Genomic DNA, 18,768 nt, shown 5'->3' with positions numbered 1-18,768 from the left:
TCTCTGGAAGACCCTCCCTTTCTCTGGAAGCTCCTGGGTCCTGGTCAGCTCCTTCCTTCCCATCTTTCTGAATCCCTCCTGGATGTTCTAGGGCCGCCTCTCTGACCCATGCACACAGCAAGCAAAAACAGCCAGCATCGTGGCTCAGAGGGGTCCTCCGGTGGGAAGGGGACCCAGGAGTTTGCAGGAGTCCTCGTTGCTGGGACAGGGCCCTCTCTGCCATCCCGCCCCCTTCCCCCTGCCCTGCCTCCTCATCTGGAAGAGGGGCCTGCTCTGCTGCTCAGAAAGGCCTGTTCCAGTGTCACCAACACTGTGATACAGATCCGTTACTCCCATAGCAAAGTCCCTGGGCTTGGCCTCTTTTTCTAGCTTTGTCCTTGACTTTGAGGGGAGAAAGGCCCAGCCTGGCCTTGAACCTTTGGGGGACCTATCGAAGGTGGCCCTCCCAGAGTGGTGTCTGGCCCTGTGGGACAGGCCAGGCAGGAGAGGCCCTGAGAGGCCTGGCAGGTTCTAGCCACACCTCCCTTTTTCATTTTTTTGGGGGGAGGGCTTAAAACAACAGACTTATTATCTTACAGTGAAGTTGGACTTGGGGCTAGAAGGAGGCATTGGGCAGACTCTTCTCCCTGGAGCGGCCCTGGGCGGGGGGGGGGGGGGGGGCGGCAGCTCTGCTTCCTCGCCTGTCCCTGGCCACCCCTTTCTGTCTTCACAGCCTCAGTGTCCCTTGCCACACACACCCCCCACCTCAAGGACTGGAACAGCAAATGGGGTTTTCCAGGAGGGGACCCCACAGCTGGGCCCCTGGGACAGCTCTGTGCTTAGAAGGGGCCCTGGCTGGGACACCACCCACAGGAAAGTGGTGAGGCCTAGGCCTCAAGGCTCTGGAGTTTGGGGCTTGATGCCACCTCAACTGGCTCCATCCTGGTCCTGACCCTGCCCTGCAAGGCTTTGGGTGGCTGTGTTACCTCCTGATGCCCCTAGAGCTGCTGGAGGCCAAAGCCAGGCCTCCTCCACCCTGCAGTACCCAAACTTCATAGCCCTCTGCCAGTGCTGTCTCTGGTGTGACTGGGGTCACTCCCTGTGGGGACAAGGGGCCCAGAGGCCAGGCCCCTCAGGGACACCTTGGTGTTCATACTTATTGTCAGGCCTTGGGCAAGTTATTTGACCTTGTATCTGAGTTTCCTCATCCGTTACAGAGCTATTTTGAGAATTTAATTTGTTTTTTGGTGGTGGTGCTGGGGGTCGAACTGAAGACCTTGTGCTGTTTTTTTTTTTTTTTTGGTACTGGGGATTGAACTCTGGACCTTGAGCTTGCAAGGCAGGTGGTGGAACCACTGAGCTAAATCCCTGGCCCTGACCTTGCGCTTTTGAGGCAGGCGCAGCACCACTGAGCTAAATCCCTGGGCCTTGTGGGTTTGTTTTTTTTTTTTGAGACCGGCTCTCACTAAGTAGCCCAGTCTGGCCTAGAGCTCATGGTGACCCTCCTGGCTCAGCCTCCTGAGTGCTGGGATCACAGGTGTGTTCCACTCCCTGGCATGGCTTATTTCTCTAGAGTTTCCATATTGCCAGGTTGCTGAGATGTGACACTTCCAAGGTGCCTGGGTGCCCAAGAGTGGAGGGCATCGGTATGGTGATAACTCAAACTCAGCATCAGGTGGGGGGACCCGGGACCCCGGCAGGTACAGAGATGAGAGGAGGTAGGTAGGTTATCTCCCAGCACCCAGGCCATTGTGCCGATGTCCCTGCCATGACCCCACCCAGCCCAGTCCACACCCTCCACTCTGGAAGTGTCCCCAGTGGGCACTCCTCGCTAGGCTCTCCTTTGATCGGACCGAATCTGTGCCTCACAGTCCCCTCCGCCCCCGGCCAGGCCAACCTCATCCTCCCATGCCCTGCCGCATGGCCCTCTGCGGAGGTGGTGCCCTGGGTGTCCCTCGGTGGGTGGGCAGCACCCAAGGGCCCTGCCTCTGGTGCTGGAGCCTCCTGTCACACCTGAGGCTCAGTAATCAGGATGCTGCTCTGGTCCCAGAGCCCCCAGCAAGCCCAGTCTCTTGGACACATTCTGTGTCTTCCTCGAAGTCTCCTGAGCAGGGGCTCAGTGAGGCTGGTTCCCTCAGTGCTCCCAGGAGCAGGGTCTGACCGTTTCTTCCAGGCCCACAGCGGGGTGGGGTGGGGGGCGCGGGGTGGGGGGCGCAGGGTGGGGGGGAGCTCCCCTCCTCCAGGACCTGCAGGGATCCCCGCCCGAGGAGCTGAGGAGCTGACCGTCTGGGCCTGGAGCTGGGAACTGATCAGTGAGATGGGGTGGGGGGCAGGCTGGGCACATCCTACAGCACCCCTGGACTCCGTGCCGTCGCCACCTCCCCCCACACAGCCCTTGCTCCTCCAGTCCCACGCACCTCGGGGTGTTTGGGGTAGGGACAGCTAGGGCTGGAAGGGTGCGGACCTGTGTGCTCTGCTTGTTTCTGGTTAGAAGGTGGAACACTTGGGAGAACTGCGCCCTTCTCCTCCCTCTCGGGTGAGCTCAGCCTGAGGCTCTCTGGCACCCCAGGAAGTGTGCTGTGGGAGAGAAGGCTTGGGACCTGTCTGTGGAGTGCTCAGAAGGAAGGTGGCTGGGTCCAGAAGCCCCAGGACACAAGAGGAGACCCCAGGAGCAACCGCACAGTGATACCCCAGTGGCCCTGTTCGCATACACACCCTACTTAGAATCCTTTTTCTGTGTGGGAGACAGTCTCTCCATGTAGCCCAGGCTGGACTCACATGTTGCCCATCCTCCTGCCTCAGCCTCCCAAGTGCTGGGGTCACAGGCTTTCCCCACCATGCCCTGCTCCAGCAGAAGGACCTTCCTGTGTCAGAGGGGGTTAGCGGAGTTGGGGGTGGGGAGTCTCCGGGTCTGGCTTCCTTGCTGAGAACTGCAGGACGGATAAAGTTGGTGGCCAGATGTCTGCCTTTGTTCGCAGCTCACGGTGTCCCCTTGCTCTGCCCTGCAGATGGGATCTGTTACGGGGATGCTCGACTGGACACGGTCAGCGAGTCAGGAACGGCCACACTGAAGGCCCGGCCCCGTGTGCGGCCCCTGCTGACGTTCCTCCCACTGGTAAGTATGGCTCCACCAGGCACCAGGTCCCCTTGCTCGCCCTGTATGCCAGCCCCACCGGTGCCATGCCCTCCCCTCCTGATGCCAGCCAGGCGGCTCAGGCGGGAAGGCTGGAATTGGGCATCGGCTCTTCCCTGGTGAAACCCAGGAGGCACCTGGGGTGGCACCCAAGCTGCCAGGCCCTGCACAGGTGGTGGCTGCCAGCTGACTGAGGCTGAGCAGTGGCCTGTGAGTGGCAGGGGTGGGTAAGGAATGCAATCAGGGCAGCTGTGAGGGGAAGCCCTGGAGGGCTACTTGGAAGAGGTGGCATCTGAGCTGCCACACAGGACAAACAGAAGTGAGCCCTGGGAGGGGGCATTTGAGACAGATTTGCACTGAGTCTAAAACCACAGAAAATAAAAAGCTCTCATGGGGGCTGGGGGTGGCTTTGGCTCTGGAGGAAAGAGACCAGAAGCAGCTGCCCTGTGACAGGTTCTATTGATCATTTGCGGGGGCTCCTGGGCCTCGGGGACCTCCAGACAGGGAGTCAGGGGAAACAGGGTGGGAGCACACAGGGCACATCCAGATTTCCTAGTATCTGTGTTAAAAGTAAAAAGATGTAGGTAAAGGGCAGGTGTTTTGGTCACTAGTGGCAGGGCACTGGCCCAGCACATGTTAGGCCCTGGCTTCCGGCCCCAGTACCACAAAAATAAACAAAGAAGAAAAAGAAATAGGTCAAATAGGCCCCATTAACTTTTTTTTTTTTTTTAAACTGGAGATTGAACCCAGGACCTTTACCCTGAGCTATATCCCCAGCCCTTCTTTATTTTTTATTTTGAGACAAAGTCTCACTAAGTCACTGAGTTGTCCAGGCTGGGCTCTACCTTGTGATCTTCCTACCTCAGCCTCTCAGAGTCCCACCACACCCAGCACAGATTATTATTATTATTATTTTTATTTTTATTTTTTTTTGGTACCAGGGATTGAACTTGGGACCTTGTGCTTGTGCGGCAAGCACCAGAACCACTGAGCTAAACCCCCAGCCCTCAGATTAATTTTACTAATACATTTTACTTATTAACCCAATAGAGTCAAAAGATTATCATTTCAATATTCAATCAATATAAAAATAGTAGTGACATGTCTTACATTCTCTTTTCATACTGTGTCTTCATAATCCGGAGCACTACATGGATAGCGTGTCCCATGACTAACAAGTGGCAGGTGCTCCAGAGACTCGCTGGCTACTGTGTTGGAGACCCCAGACCTGGGCTGTGAACAGCCAGCCTCGAAAATGTGGGCTCCATCCCGTCTCAGACCACACTTGGGCAGGGGCAGTGCTGTCGCTGTGACCTTGCCATGGCCTGAGCTCATGGCGCCTGGTAGACTCCATGGTGGCTGCGTCTTGGCCCCAGGTGCCACACTGTCCAGCATGGCTGGACGCACCCCTCTCCCCCTTTGCCCCATCATTTTGTTCTGTTTTGCCAACTCTGCCTGCCAGATCCCAAGAGGCAACACGAGGCCGTCCAAGTATGACTTTCCCCAGGGCTCTGGGAACATGACCTGAAACCCTTTATTTTCTGCTTATAAAACAACTCGGGGTCATTACAGACAAAAATAGACAGTACCGCACCAAGCCAGGCATGGTGATGCACGCCTGTCAGCCCAGCACTCTGGGAGGCCAAAGCAGGAGCATCAGAAACTCAAGCGCAGCCTGAGCAACTGAGTGACTGTGTGAGCCTGTCTCAAAGGCCAGGTGTAGCTTGGTGGTGACCACCCGTGGGCCTCAAACCCCAGCACAAAGAGGCACAAAGTCAGCCTCTACCTTTGATTCCAGAGAAGCCCAGAACTGTACGTGCCGATGAAAGGACGGTGCCACGTTCTATTTCTGGAGCTGAATCCCATTCCCCCCTCACCTACCCTCAGTGCTCATGCCCCAGAACACAGGACCACACAGTGGCATCCATCCAGGGCAGACGCAGCCCATCCCCAGCCCAGCCTCTCATTTTGGGGTGACTGAGGACCAGGCTGCTCCTCGAGGGTCCCCAACAGCAACTTTCTGTTGGAAGAGGGGAGGCCCTGGTGGCTCATCAGGGTCCCCTTGAGTCTGCTCTTCCCACACCAGGACCACCTCACCTTTCTGCAACCCAAGCTTATGAGCCAGGGGATGCTGAGGCCCAGGGAAGGGAGCTGGGAGTCCTGTCCCCTGCAGGCCTGGGCCCAAGGAGGGTGCCCTTTTCTAAGCATGCCACTGTCACCCTGTCTCTGGGGCTCCCCGAGGGGACCCAGCCGTCTCCAGGGTGATGTATGGCAGGAATTACAAACTAAATACCCATGTGGCAGATACGGGGAAACTGGCTGGACAGGTCCCCGGGGTGCCCGGGGCCATGAGAGCTCCTTGGGTCACCCCACCCTCTGAGTCAGCCAGGCCTGGCTCTGCCCGGGAGTCTCCCTGCCCCTGCTGCCTGGGAGTTAGAGGAACAGCTGAAGTCAGCACCTCCCTTCCCCTCCCCAGCCTCCTGGGTGAGCCCAGGCTCCTTGGGGGGTGGGGGGGGGGTGAGCCAGGCAAGGCCGTGTTTTTAGTTAATCTTTAATTTCTTTGGTTTTTTGAGATAGGGTCTCACTGTGTAGCTCAAACTGACCTACCTTGAACTCACTGTATAGCCCAAGCTGGCCTCCAACCCATGGCAATCCTCCTGCCTCAGCCTCCCTAGTGCTGAGATCACAGATGTGCAGCGCCACTCTGGGCTATGGAGACCATGACTCCAGGGTTTTGGCTGATCCATGAGGGTGGATTGGAGGGAAGGGTTTGGGGTGGAGCAGCAGAGGATGCAGTAAGAGTGTAGCATGTTGAGTTCCCCAGCCCTTCCCTAGCTGCCTGGCCTTACTCACAGTGAGGCGGAAGCCTGAACCTCCAGAGCCATTTGCACCCCTGTCCTTACCCACAGACAGCTGCCCCTTGGCCACCCCAGGGCTTGTGGACACCTCTGTCCCCTGGCTCTGTGCTGACATGGAGGAAGCTGAAGAAGGGCCTGGGGATTTAAGCCGAGACCTCTAGAGTCCCAGCTAGGAGGGTGCTGGGTTCCAGGGTCGCCTCCCTTGACCCTATGACTCCTACCCTGCAGAGGGGGCCCAGCTGGGCCCTCAAACCCTGTAGCACAGGGCCCAGCAGGGTCCCAGGAGCCTGGGTCTAAGGGTCCCTGGATGGCAGGTGAGTGGGGCCTTCTCCAGCTGGGGTGGAGAGCCAGGGTGGCTGTGGGGGGCCCTGGGGTTCTTTAATCAAAATACTCACTGGCTCCCAGCTTCCCAGGAGCTCTGAGGGGAACACAGCACATCTCTGATGACTTCATCAAGCTGAGGACCTGGGGTGCGAGGGGAAGGGGTTGAGCACCCCTTCCCACGGTGCAGCAGTGCCTCAGCCAAGGCTGGCTGTGACTCCTGAGCAGGGTCCCCTCCCTGCACCCCATGGCTCACACCCCACCTGGAGGGCTGGGCCGGATGGGAGGTTTGCATTCCTCGCTGTGCAGCCACCTCAGAGCTGGCAAAGGCCCAAGGTCAGCCATGCGCCATGCGGCACCCATTGGCCCGGCCCTGGGGACCCACCCTCGTGGCTTGGCCAGGCTCTGAGGAATCACAGGCATGAGGATGTGTGTGAAGAGGCCAGCAGGTCACGAGGGGGCCATCGGAGTGGGGAGCCTGCCCCCAGCTCCCAGTGGGGTGAACAGCAGGCTCCCCTCCCCCATGGTGAGCGCTTTCTCCCCCCCACCATCAGCTTGCAGATGCTACTGATTCCCAAAGTTTGTCCCTGATCCTGTGGATGCCCCATCTTCTCAGTCCAGACAGACAGACACAGGTGGGCCACCCGAGGACTTCCGGCCTCTGCTAATCCATGGGGGAGGATGAGGCAAGCAGCCAGCCCCATAGTCCCATGCCACAGCCCGAGACAGCATCCCATTCCAGAGAGAAAGCTAGGCACATCTGCTAGGCACTGTGTCACCAGGTGTGTGTGTGTGTGTGTGTGTGTGTGTGTGGTGTGTAGTGTGTGTTGTGTGTTAGGAATAGAACCCGGGCTTTGACCATGCTAGGCAAAGGCTCTGCCTCTGAGCTACATCCACAGCCCCAGGAGCTATCTGTGCTTTATTCATTCATTCATTGAGCCAGGCTCACACTATGGAGACCAGGCTGGCCTCCAACTCCAGGCAAGCCTCCTGCCTCAGCTTCCTGAGCACTGGGATTACAGGTCTGCTCCACCATGCCTGGCTACAATCTTAGACGATGAGTTTAAGATTGCAAGTCCGGTCGGCTGACTCTGAAATTAATGTTCCTTGCACTTGGCCACCCATAATTTTAAAAATTATAATTGCATTGGGTGGTTTTTCTTTAAATTATGAATGCAATCGTTCACTGTTAAGGACTGAGAACCAGAGACTGGGCTTTTCTCCACCCACAGGAGATTTGCATGTGAGCCCTGTGGGGTGGCCTGAGCTTCCGGGTGTTGTCCCTATATGGGGACAAGGAAGTGCTGAGACCCAGTTGCACCAGGCTTCGTCCTACAGGGCCAGCTCAGAGGGCGGGAGCAGTCATGACAGTGGCCGGGCTGGGCCCCAGGCCCCTCGGTGCTCATCTCCCTGCCGGTGCTCAGCTGCCACCGTCTGAGGCCACACCTGCCCTGAGTGTCCACAGCATAGGTCAGCCCCCTCCCAGCCCCTGGCCTAGCATTTTCCCAGGGCACAGTGACACCAAGGCAGGGCATTGGGTGGGACATGGCCACCTTCCTGCTGACAACAGCAGGGTCGAAGGTGAGGCCCGCAGTGACCTCCAGGCCAGCCCTGCTGCTGGCCTGTGGCTCCCAAAAGTGTAACTTCCACGCCAGGCATGGTGGTGGACACCTGTAACCCCAGCATTTGGAGGCTGAGGCAGGAGGATCACTGTGAGTTCGAGGCCAGCCTGGACTACATAGCAAGACTCTGTCTCAAAAAACTGAAGAAATACACAGCCCCCCACCTGCCTCCCCCTTTCCTCTTGGGAGCCAGACAGGTACCCAGGTGCAGTGGCAGCCGAGTGTCCCAACACCCTGTCTTTGAAGGGTGGACCAGAGAGTCCAGGCCACCACCCACAGCGCACAGGAGAGCAGCTCGCAGAAGGGACACTTGTGGGCCAGGACACCGTGGTGAACTGATCCTAGGAGCATGTCCACCCAGGGGCAGGAAACAGGCCCAGAGAGAGGCGACCTCAGTCTGAGTTCACTGGTAGCTGAGCTGGCAGCAGAGTTCCCCCTTCTGCCTGGTGCTCTTCGTTCTTTCTATTCTTGTGGTCCACTGGGGATTTACTCACTCGGCACACATGTGTTGGATCGCCCAAAGAACCAACCACCCTGACCCTTAGACACCAGCAGAAAGGGGCGGGCTCTGAGGTCCCAAGATTGGCTTTGCCCCTGGCTAGCTGTGTGACCTCGGACAATGTCCATGCCTGGATTTTCCCATCTGTACAGTGAAAACAATAAGCTTTCTCTTAGGTTCCTGGGGACTCAGAGGGGTGGCTTGTATACAGTAGGGGTCTAATAAGCGTCAGCTAGGGCTGGGGACTCAGGGGACAGAAGCAGACCAGGACAGAGGCCAGGAGGCCCCTGGAGACCAACTCTGTCTGTCGGTCCACCTGTGTGAGGGGAGGGCTGAGGACGGGCTGTGCTTGGGGAGGCAGCAGGGGACTCTGGCAGTGACCGGCAGACCCAGGCCCCAGGCCCGGCTGGGCTTGCAGGTGAGGTACCTAGGGTGGGGCCTTGGGTGTGTCAGCCTCCATGCCTCAGTTTCCTCTTCTGTAAACAGGTACAAAAGGGTGCCGACCTCATTGAGTTGCTGTGCACAGGAAGTGGGTTGGGGTGGAAGGGCTGGGACAGCTCCAGGACACGGCAGGGGCCAGGTGGGGGCGGAGTGGGCCCGTCCTGTCCTGAGCCCCTACGCTTTTCCTTTGGGTGTTCTTAATTTTTACTTTTTTATTTTTTGTACTGAGAATTGAACACATCACTGAGCTACATCATCAGCCCGTTTTTCATTTTGGACAGGGTCTCCCTAAGTTGCTAAGTTGCCCATCCCAGGCTCAGACTTACAGTCCTTCTGGCTCAGCCTCTCAGAGTGCTGGGATTATACCTATTTTATTTATTTATTTATTTATTTTTAGCAGTCCTGGGGACTGAACTCGGCCTTACACATACTAGGCAAGTGCTCTACCACTGAACTACATCCCTAACCCTACTTTTTAAAAAAATTATAAAATTGGGCAGGGGATTTAGCTCAGTGGTTTCTCCGCCTGCTATGCAAGCACAAGGACCTGAGTTCAATCCCTGGTACCAAAAAAAAAAAAAAAAAAAATTATAAAATATATATAACATAAATTTTATCTTTGTTTGGTTTTTTGAGAAGGTATCACTATATAGCTCAATCTGGCCTTGAACTTATTATGTAACCCAAGCTGGCCTTGAACTCATGGAGATCCTCCTGCCTCAGCCTCCCAAAGTGTGGGCTACCACACCTCGCAAATTTCCCATTTGAAACATTTTAAAGTGTACAACTCAGTGGTATTAAGTATATAACTTTCTTTCTAACTAAACCTAGTAAGCAGAAGAGCTACAAAGAATACCCTAGACCTCATGGGGAGAGCTGACCACATTTTGTTACGTTGTTTTGTTTGTTCCTTTTTTTAATGTACACTTTGTTTCTTCCTGAAGGATTGAAGAATAAGTTGAGACATTGTGTCCCTTTATTCCCAATAATTCAGTGTGTGTTTCCATTCCGTAGAGCTGGAGATCTGCAACATTCAAGAATTTACTGTTGATACAACAATGTTGTTACCTGATACACTGTTTATGTTAAGTTATTGAGAATTGCCCAGTAATCCCCTTCCTGGTACACATGCCCTGGCTCCAGGATCCTAAACTGGACACTATATAGACCCCTCTTTTTTCTGTTTTTGTTTTTTGAAACAGAGTTTCCCTATTTAGTTCAGGCTGGCCTGCAACTCACAGCAATCTTCCTGCCTCAGCCTCTTGAGTGCTGGGATCACAAGCCTGTGCCACCACCAGCTGGCACAAGCCCTCTTCTTATATTATTTTATTGTTGTTTCGTTGTTATTGTTGAGACAGAGACTTGCTGTGTAGCTCAGGTTGGCCTTGAACTCACTAATCGAGCCCTCTTCTTAATGAGGCTGCTCCTCAGTTCTCAAAGTTGAAGGAGGAGGGCAGGAAATTCAGCATCTGTGGTCATTGATGTTCTCTACATCTACAATGTCACTACCTAGGCCAGAACACTGGATGTCACCTGTTTGGGTCCCCCCTAAGCAAGGGGATGCTTACCCTCCCAGACTGTCTTTATAGAAGGAAGATTTAAATGTGTTTGTGTGGGCCTCCCCATTCCCCATGGAAAAGGCTGCCCGGGACCATGGAGCTCAGGGTGCAAGGAGGAGAGGCCAGGCCGGGCCTGGGGCCAGTGGGGCTGTTCAGTGTGGTTCCTCAGATCCCCAGCAGATGAGCCTGGGCTTTGGGACCTTGAGCACTTTGCTGAGGTGGTAGGTGTGGCCTCGGGCCCCTCTTGTGGAGGGAGCTCTGCCCAAGCTTATGTTGGAAGCCACTCAGAGCTGGACTTCCGTCCTGTGTTTGCTGAGTGCCTTAAGATCAAAAGAGAAGCCAGTGGGCCAGGGATGTAGCTCAGTGGCACCGCACCTGTCTTGCAAATGCAAGGTCCTGAGTTCAATCCCCAGAAAAAAACAAAAAAAGGGAAGCCAATGGTGTAACTCAGGTGCAGTGCTTGTCTAGCGTGTGCAGTGCCCTGGGCTCCATCCTCCGCACCCTACAGATAAAAACGATCAATCAAGGCTGGGTGTGGTGGTGCATGCCTTGAATCCCAGCTACTCTGGAAGCTGAGGCAGGAAGATCACAAATGGGAAGCCAGCCTTGGGCAAAATGTAAAAGGCAGGGGTGAGGATGGAGCTCAGTGGTAGAGCACCCTGAGTTCAATCCTTGGCACTGCAAAACCAAGTAAAGAAAACAAAAGAGATGAGAAGGTGCGTGGGAGTGTGAACTCTGGGCTGTGAGCTCCCATGCCCTCCTGCATGATTGTTACTCAAGGAGCTGGGGAGCTGCTTCTAGGATTCAGGGATCCTGGCTTTGATGGTTCAGTTTTTCGACCTTGTGGGGGACAGGGTAGGAAGAGTTGATCCTCCACTACCTGGTTCCTGGGCTGGGGATTTTAGGTCATTTGTTCCTCTCAAGAGTCCTGCAGAGCAGGAAACTGCATCTCCACCTTCGCTTGTTAGTTTTTAGCGTCTCACTAGGCTGGCCTCACTCTCAGGGTGATCCTTCTACCTCAGCCTCTCAAGTGCTGGGATCACTACATCCCGCTCCATTTTTATGAGAGAGAGATGGTGATGGGCACCTCGGAAAGATGAGGTGGTGTGAGATGACACTGGGCAAGCTGTAGTGAGGGCTGGCACACAGCACGAGCATGAATGTGCACAGTGTCACTGTCCCCATCCCACGCCTCCCCTGCTCCTCCAGGGCCACACCTCCAGCAGAACTGAGCAGACCTTTGACGCTGAGCCCCTAGTCCTTCCACTTCCCATCTAGCCCAGGGAGGCACCAGAGACCTCAGCTCCAGTCCTGAAGACCTGACCTGCTTCCGGTCAGAATCAGGGCACAGGGCACCATGAGGGTCACCAGATGGCGAGGGTCACTGCATGTGTGGTGTTGGGTCTCGATGGCCCAGGCCCCTTAACCCTGCCCCTGGGTTTGACAAATGTTAAAGGACAGGTGCATTGTTGGCCATGTGAATCAAGTAGAGGCAGAAAAGGATGAGATGGTGCTTCCAGGCTGTTCCAGCTTTGGAGTTGTTTTAAGAAAGGAAAAATGAGGGCTGGGGATTTAGCTCAGTGGTTTCGCTGCCTGCTGCGCAAGAGCAAGGACCCGAGTTTGATCCCCGGTACCAAAAAAAAAAAAAAATTTGAGTAAGAAAGGGAAAATGAGGGCTGGGCATGGTGATGCATGCCAGTGATCCCAGCACTGGGAGGCTGAAGCAGGAGGATCTCCTGAACTACATAGACCCTGTCTTACCAAAACAAACCAGAGAAAGAATACCTGTAGTTAAAGGGGAGTGCTGAGGATGTAGGTCAGTGCAAAGGAAGGAGAAATGGATCTGGGGAGGGGACCCCAGCCACCCACCTCCAGCATCTGGATGCTTGTGGTCTCCAAGTGCGGTCAGGGGGAGTGGCCAGGCTGGAATGCAAGATGGATGTCATGGGTGTGTGGGGAAGAAAAGTTGGCTGGGATGGGAGGCCAGGTCATTGAGAGCCATGAAACGCTCTGCCACTCCTCACAGGGACAGGTGTGCGCACTTTGTTGACTTTGGGAACTTCTGTTTAGGGAGAGGAAATAGAATGCAAATCATGTGGCCCCGGGCAGGTGTCGGCCTGCTAAGGTTAGAGATGGGAGGGCTCTGCGGGAGTCTCGAGCTCTTCACTGTGGGGCCGGGAGGGCTGCCTTGGATGTTTCCGTGTCTGTATTTAGTTGAGATAGGGCCCTTGAAGGTTCCAGTCTGTCCCTGCAGGCTGGCCTGGTGGCTGGAGTTGATTTGTAACCCAGGATCAATAGTCCGGTTGCTCTGTGGCCACCGGGCTCAGACCGTGTGACTGTGGGCAGCTGAAGCCAGACAGGACACTGCGTCTTCTCCTTTCAGCTATCAGCACTGGAGCTGTTGTCCTTCTCTACTTAGTGCCACTCTTTCAAATTTCTTTGTCTTTCAACACAAGCACAAGACAGGGTTATGCACTGCCTGGGGGTTTGCAGGAACCCAGCCTGTATCCCCCTCAGGAGCAGGGACCCCTCGCTGGCTGCAGCTTGCAGAACAGAACCAGCAGGAGTGATACAAAGGAACCATGGCCCAGATCTGCCCTTTGAAATTCACCGTTCAGGTTTTGTGAGCTCGGGCTCCAGGCTGCACACCCAGGCCATCCTACGGGGTTTGAGGCGTACAGTGGCCTCACTGCAGTGATTTGATAGTCCATTGTCTCTCCTTTCTCATCCCCTGATCTCTCTGATCCCTTTCAGAACACCCAGGAGAATCATGGGCTGGCTGTGCCAACCCCCTCTGTCCCTGAAGATTTTGCAGGCAAAGATGTGACAGGTAAGAGGACCCTGGGGGTTAGGCTTGTCCACCTTTCCTTCCTTCCTCCTTTGGCTCTGAATTCAAAAGCTAGGCTCCGGGCCGGGCCTGGTGGTACACACCTGTAATCCCAGCACTCTGGAAGGCTGAGGCAGGCAGATCCCAAACCAGTGATGTCAGACAATCCTGGCTGTGAGCCCAGCTCCTCCCACCCTTCACACTTCTGTCCCTTTTGGGGCCATCAGTGAATATTGGAGGGATGTAAGTCACTTGGCACACCTCTACTCAGAACTGGCCAGGAACTTCCTGTATCACTCAAAGGAAAGGCCTTGGGAGGACACCAGGGTGGGCCTTTCACCTGCTTTCTGCCCCTGCCCCTCGGTCCCCTTAAATACTGCAGATGCACTGCGCTCAGGGAGTTGGCATTGGCTGCCCTGGCCTGGAAGGCTCTGCCGGACACCAGGCCATTCTCTCCCTGTCCCCCTGCCACGAGGCCGCCAACAGGGGTCACCAACAGCTTTCGGCTCCTGCCCCACTGGTTTTCCCCTGCCACACACGGCCATGGTGATAATTTACTAACGTGTGTGCTGTCTCATTGTCCCCTGAAAGCATATGCTGGAAAGGTGCCTGCATTTCATTTTGTGTGGCTGTTGGTGCTTTGTTTGTTGTTGTTGTTTTATTTTATTTTATTTATTTATTTTTGGGGTTTTTTGGTACATGGGGATTGAACTGGTGTCCTTGTGCTTGCGAAGCAGGCGTAGAAACCACTGAGCCAAATCCCCGGCCCTGTGGTTGTTTTGCTTTTTTGTTTTATTTCATTTGTTTTTGAGACAGAGTCTCACTGTGTAGCTCAGGCTGGCCTGGGACTCATGGTGATCCTGCCTCAGTGCTGGAATCAAGGATGCACCACCACGCCCAGCTGGTGCTTTGTTTACTGCTATGTTCCAGCTCCTAACATGGAGCCTGGTGCCTGGGTGCCCTGTGCCTGTCAGCACCCCCTTCCCCACCGCCTTGCTCTGCCAGGCCCAAAGTGGAGGGAGGCCCAGGCCAAGGAGTGGTGAGCAGTGCACGCTGCTGGGCCAGGGCCTCCCATCTGCAGGCCAGGTTGTTGGGGTCACCTCGCAGCTCTCTCCTCTTGCTCGCAGAGGTGAAGCATAGCCAGGGACAGCCTCAGCCCCGTGCCCGGCAGGCAGGCGTGCCAAGTGCCCCATCTCGGCCTCTCCTCTCTTTCAGGTGGCAACTCACTGGTCAATGGCAGCCTCCGGCTCTACAGCTCTGTGGGGGACCTGAGGCCCCAGCACTATGGCCTCGACCCACTCATCCCCCCACCTCCCCCAGGCCCAGCCCCGGGGCCACCCCAGGACTTTCCACAGGCCCCAGGGGAGTCTCTGCCACCACCGCCCCCTTCCACAGCTCCCCCGCCTCCCCCTCTGCTGCTGGAACCACCCCCGCCCCCCACCCTGGAGATCCTCTCCCCACCCACCACACCCGGCCTGCCCGACTTCATCCCGCCTGCCCCTCCCTTGGTGTCTCTGGCCCCTCTGCCACCCTCCGTGCCAGCTCCACCACCCCTGGCCCCTGCGGCCCATACAGAGGGGACCCGCCTCTTTCCCTCTGGGGGGGTCACCAAGTGGACCTCAGATGTGGCCCTGAATGGCAGGCAGCCAGAGACCCCCAGCACCAGCCCCCCCAGGAGCCCCGCCCAGCCAAAGGGCCCACACCCTGAGACCAACCTCACTGCCCCCCGTTTGTCCAAGGTGCCCCCCCCAGCCCCAGTCCGGACCTCATCTATCTCAGTTCAGGAAGCCCAAGGGGGTCCCCCAGAGGAAGAGGGTACCATCAAGAAGACCCCCAGCCACCTCCTAGTGCCCCCCAGCTTCCACATCCGCCCTGCGTCCCAGGTGTACCCCAACAGGGCCGCTGAGCCAGGCCACCCTCGGGAGCCCAAGGCTGAGGCTCCACCCAGCCCAGGGCTCAGCCAGGCAGAGCCCCCCACAAATGAACCAGCTGGGCCTCCACCCCCTGCCCGTCCTCCACCCCCTCCTGCACCCCCACTTCCCCCTCCACAGCCTTCTGTTGTACAGGCTGCCCCTCCAGCTGCTGCATTCCCAAAGCACCCCAAATCCAGCTTGCCCACTCTCAAACCCACACCCAAGTGCAAACCCAAACTCCCCACACCGGCGCCCGAGGCCTCCTCAGAGCCAGCAGACTGGCGCGACCCCAGCCAGTTGGAGCAGCTGCGGAGCCAGCTGGCAGCCTATCTGTGTGGCCCCAGGAAGGAGGACAGAGCCCTCCGTCACAGGCCGGGCCCCACGGTGGCTGCTCAGGACAAGGAGGGCAAGAAGGGCCCAAGTCCCCCAGCAGAGGCAGTGCCCCGGATCCTGCCTGAGAAGATGCCCCCGGGGGTCCCCGAGAAGGGTCCCACCCTGGCCCTCCCCCCGGTGGACTACGACCCCCAGGACACCCCAGCCCGCAGTGTCCAGCAGATCCGGAAGGAGCTGGAGGCCCGGCTGTCTGCATCCGCAGAGAAGGACGCCAGGCCCAGTGTGGGGTCACTGCCCCCCAAACCCCGGCCAGGAGGGGGACTAAGCTTGGCAAACGGGACAGATAATGGCAAATTCCCCAAGCCTGTGGCCAAGGATCCACTGCCTCTGTCTACCACACTTCAGCTGCGGACCCCGGCCACCCCTGGGCTGGCCACATCATCCTCGGCCACCATGATGCCCGCCACGCCACCCTACTTGACGGCAGAGAAGGAGCGGGTCCCAGCTGAGCGACGTGGGCAGCGAGAGCAGCCAGAACCTCAGGAAGGCGAAGCGCCCCCGACAGAGCCCGCCAGACTGCTCACATCCAAGGCAACCCTGGGCCGGGGAGAGGTGCAGCTCTTCTACAAGCCCCATAGCCACCAGAGCAGCCCCAGCCTCAATGAGGCCACAGAGCTGCCCATGGTGGCCAGAGGGACAGCCATGGGTCTGGGGGGTCCTGTGGAGCTGCAGGGGCCCCAAGCCTGGCCAGCCGCACCCCTGCCCCCATCCCCATCCCCGCCTGCTGACCAACTGCTTCGGCACCCCGTGACCGGGGAGGTGGTGGAGCGCGGGTCCCCTATGGCCCTGCTCCTGGCAGCCCGGAAGCGGGCTCAGAAGGGGAGGCCTGGAGGGCTTGCCCAAGGGCGGTCCTTGCCTGGAAGCATTCGAGGCTGTGGCGGCCTGCCGGAGCCCAAGTCTGACAGCGTCTTCCCCACGGACGGCAAGCCCAGCTCCTTCACCGTGGTCCCCAAGTCACCCAAGGAGGTGGAGAAGGTCACCCTGCTGCCCAGCGAGCAGAAGTCCCCAGAGGGCGCAGAGCCGCCCTCGCGGCCTTGGTGGACCACGATGCAGCGCCCTGCACCCGGGGGGACCTGGGACAGGCCCATCCCCTCCAGCCTCCCGCAGGACCCCTTGCTCCCCAGGTCCCTGTCGTCGCCACCCTCACCTTTCTGCAGGCGGCGGGAGGCTGAGGCTGAGGCTGAGGCTGAGGCTGAGGCTGAGGCTGAGGAGTTCACTTTTGAGGTCATTCCGCCGCCGCCCGAGTTCAGCAACAACCCTGCTCCCTCGGTTCTCAAGGACCTGGGGCGGCCGCCTGGCCTGGCCTTCCCACATGTCCTGGAGCGTGGCTGCCCCGGGGGCCGATCGCTCATCAAGAAGCGGCTGTACATTGGGGGGGAGCCACCCCACGCCCCTGGACCTGGCCGCAGCCAGGGCACCCCCAACGGCCCGACGCCTCGCCGCCTCCCCTCCGCCGGATGCCCACACCCTGCCGCAGTCCACGGGCGGCGGATGTCACTGGAGGGCACTGTGGCACGAGGCATGGGTGATGCCAAGTACAGGGTGCCTGGGGACTTGGCGGGGGAGCACTGCCTCGAGCCTGCCACGGGCAGGTAAGCTGGGCCTGGGCTGGCGGTGGACGGGGTGGGAGGACTGGGGTGGCAGGAGGGCACCCCGAGGCCTGGAGGGGCCGCCTTAGGTCTCGCTTGCTTGGTGTGTCTGGTGCCCTGGAGGACAGGGCAGGGTGAGGGACCAGCGGTGCATGAAGCTTACGGCTCTCTCGCCCTCTCCCAGGTCACACATCAACACCTTCACTGTGAGGCCCGGGACGCGCCATCCCATCTCCTATGCCTACTCCCGAGCCCACCGGAAAGCCATGTCCTGAGCCCGTGGCTCTCAGCTCTGCTCCGAGGGGTTGGGGCTGGGAATTTGTCCTGGTGGGGGGTGGGAGGGTTGAAGCAGGTGTCAGCCTGATCCAGACACAGAAGAGTCTTCGTTCTCCGAAGACATGACGAGGAGCACAAGGAAGCCTGAGAAGGGATCCGGGCTCTGTTTTCCAAAGCCACGGTGTGGTGTGGCTGGGGCCCTGCAGAAGGGGCTGGGGAGGGTGAGGAGGAAGAAGAGCGGGAGTCCTGCGCGCCCTGAGCCTCTGCTGTTTGCTGGCGGTTGCTTTAGTGAGATTCACTGAGAGCAGCTGTGCAAGCCCAGACTGCTGAGCAGGTTCTAAGTGTTGCTGAAACCCGAGGGGCACTGGGCGTTGTGGGGTGGGTTCCTGTCCACGTGGCCCTGCCCTTAGCTCCACGGAGGCCCAGGCAGAGAGACTTGGTGAGCAGGGACAGGAGACCGAGGATGAAGGCTGCTTCCTGTGCAGACCAAGCAGCCCTCAGGATTGGGGCCTGAAAACAGCCCCTGCGTGCCCAGGTCTCGTGTGAGGGTTCCCGAACCCACTGTGACTTACGCAGGCCCAAATGCTGGCGGGCCTTGGAAAGTGGAAGATGGGAACACAGGTCCCAGAGAAGGTCACTGCTGGTGGGGCAGGTGTTTCAGGAAGCTGGGAGTACCAGGACTGGCCAGTTCAGAGCAGGGGTGACCATTTGTCTTTTACCCGGGCAGTCCACGCTTATGCCTGTTTTCCAATGAATCAGAACCCCGTATTAAGTCCTGCTTGGCATAAGAGCATTGTATTCACTCTCAGTTTTGTCTCCAGGTTGGGGCCGGGGAGTCAGGAGGAAGGCAGGGGGTGGCCCTTAATTGGGGCAGCCTAGAAGCAGCTTCCCTTGGGAGCAAGATACCGGATCATTAGCCAAGGGCCTAGGCTTCAGGGACAGATACCAGAGCCACTTCCAGGAAAGACAGTGTAGGGTGGGTTAGGAGCAGGGTGGCCCTGGCCAGCCATCCCGAGGGGACAGGGTCTGGGTCCCTGTGTTCAGGATGCAGCTCTGCTCAACACCAGCCCTGGCTCTAGAAATACTCGTGTTTCCGGTGCCGTGTTTTAGAACAGAGATCACTAGGGCTGGGGATTTAGCTCAGTGGTTCTGCCACCTTCCCCGCAAGTGCAAGGTCCTGAGTTCAATCCCTGGTACCAAAAAAGAAAAGAAAAGAGATCGCTAATTCATCTGCAGTGCTGAGGCTTGAGGAAGGGGTGTGACATGGGCTCTGCGTTGCTCTGGGGTGGGTGGAGAAGGGCTTGGTCTCACTTGGCTTGGGAAATAAACGAGCCAGTTGGGACTGGCCTTCAGCTCTG

At 57.7% G+C, this 18,768-nt stretch overlaps 1 protein-coding gene across 1 annotated transcript in view; it reads left to right on the top strand.

Annotated features, from left to right (window-relative positions):
* CUNH6orf132 (chromosome unknown C6orf132 homolog) overlaps nucleotides 1–18,768 on the top strand; it is a 25,489-nt gene extending 6,721 nt beyond the window's left edge. Inside the window, exons 2-5 of the mRNA XM_004846580.4 lie at nucleotides 2,988–3,094; nucleotides 13,167–13,242; nucleotides 14,455–17,137; nucleotides 17,319–18,768. Of these exons, the coding sequence (XP_004846637.2) occupies nucleotides 2,988–3,094; nucleotides 13,167–13,242; nucleotides 14,455–17,137; nucleotides 17,319–17,409 (2,957 nt within the window). The 3' untranslated portion in view covers nucleotides 17,410–18,768. The remainder of the gene's footprint in view (nucleotides 1–2,987; nucleotides 3,095–13,166; nucleotides 13,243–14,454; nucleotides 17,138–17,318) is intronic.

Source organism: Heterocephalus glaber, unplaced genomic scaffold (genome assembly GCF_053883595.1).
Source record: "Heterocephalus glaber isolate CG9 unplaced genomic scaffold, H.glaber_assembly_v1.0 deba00001497, whole genome shotgun sequence".
Lineage (NCBI taxonomy): Eukaryota > Metazoa > Chordata > Mammalia > Rodentia > Bathyergidae > Heterocephalus > Heterocephalus glaber.
This window is presented reverse-complemented; position numbering and strand designations above follow the sequence as displayed.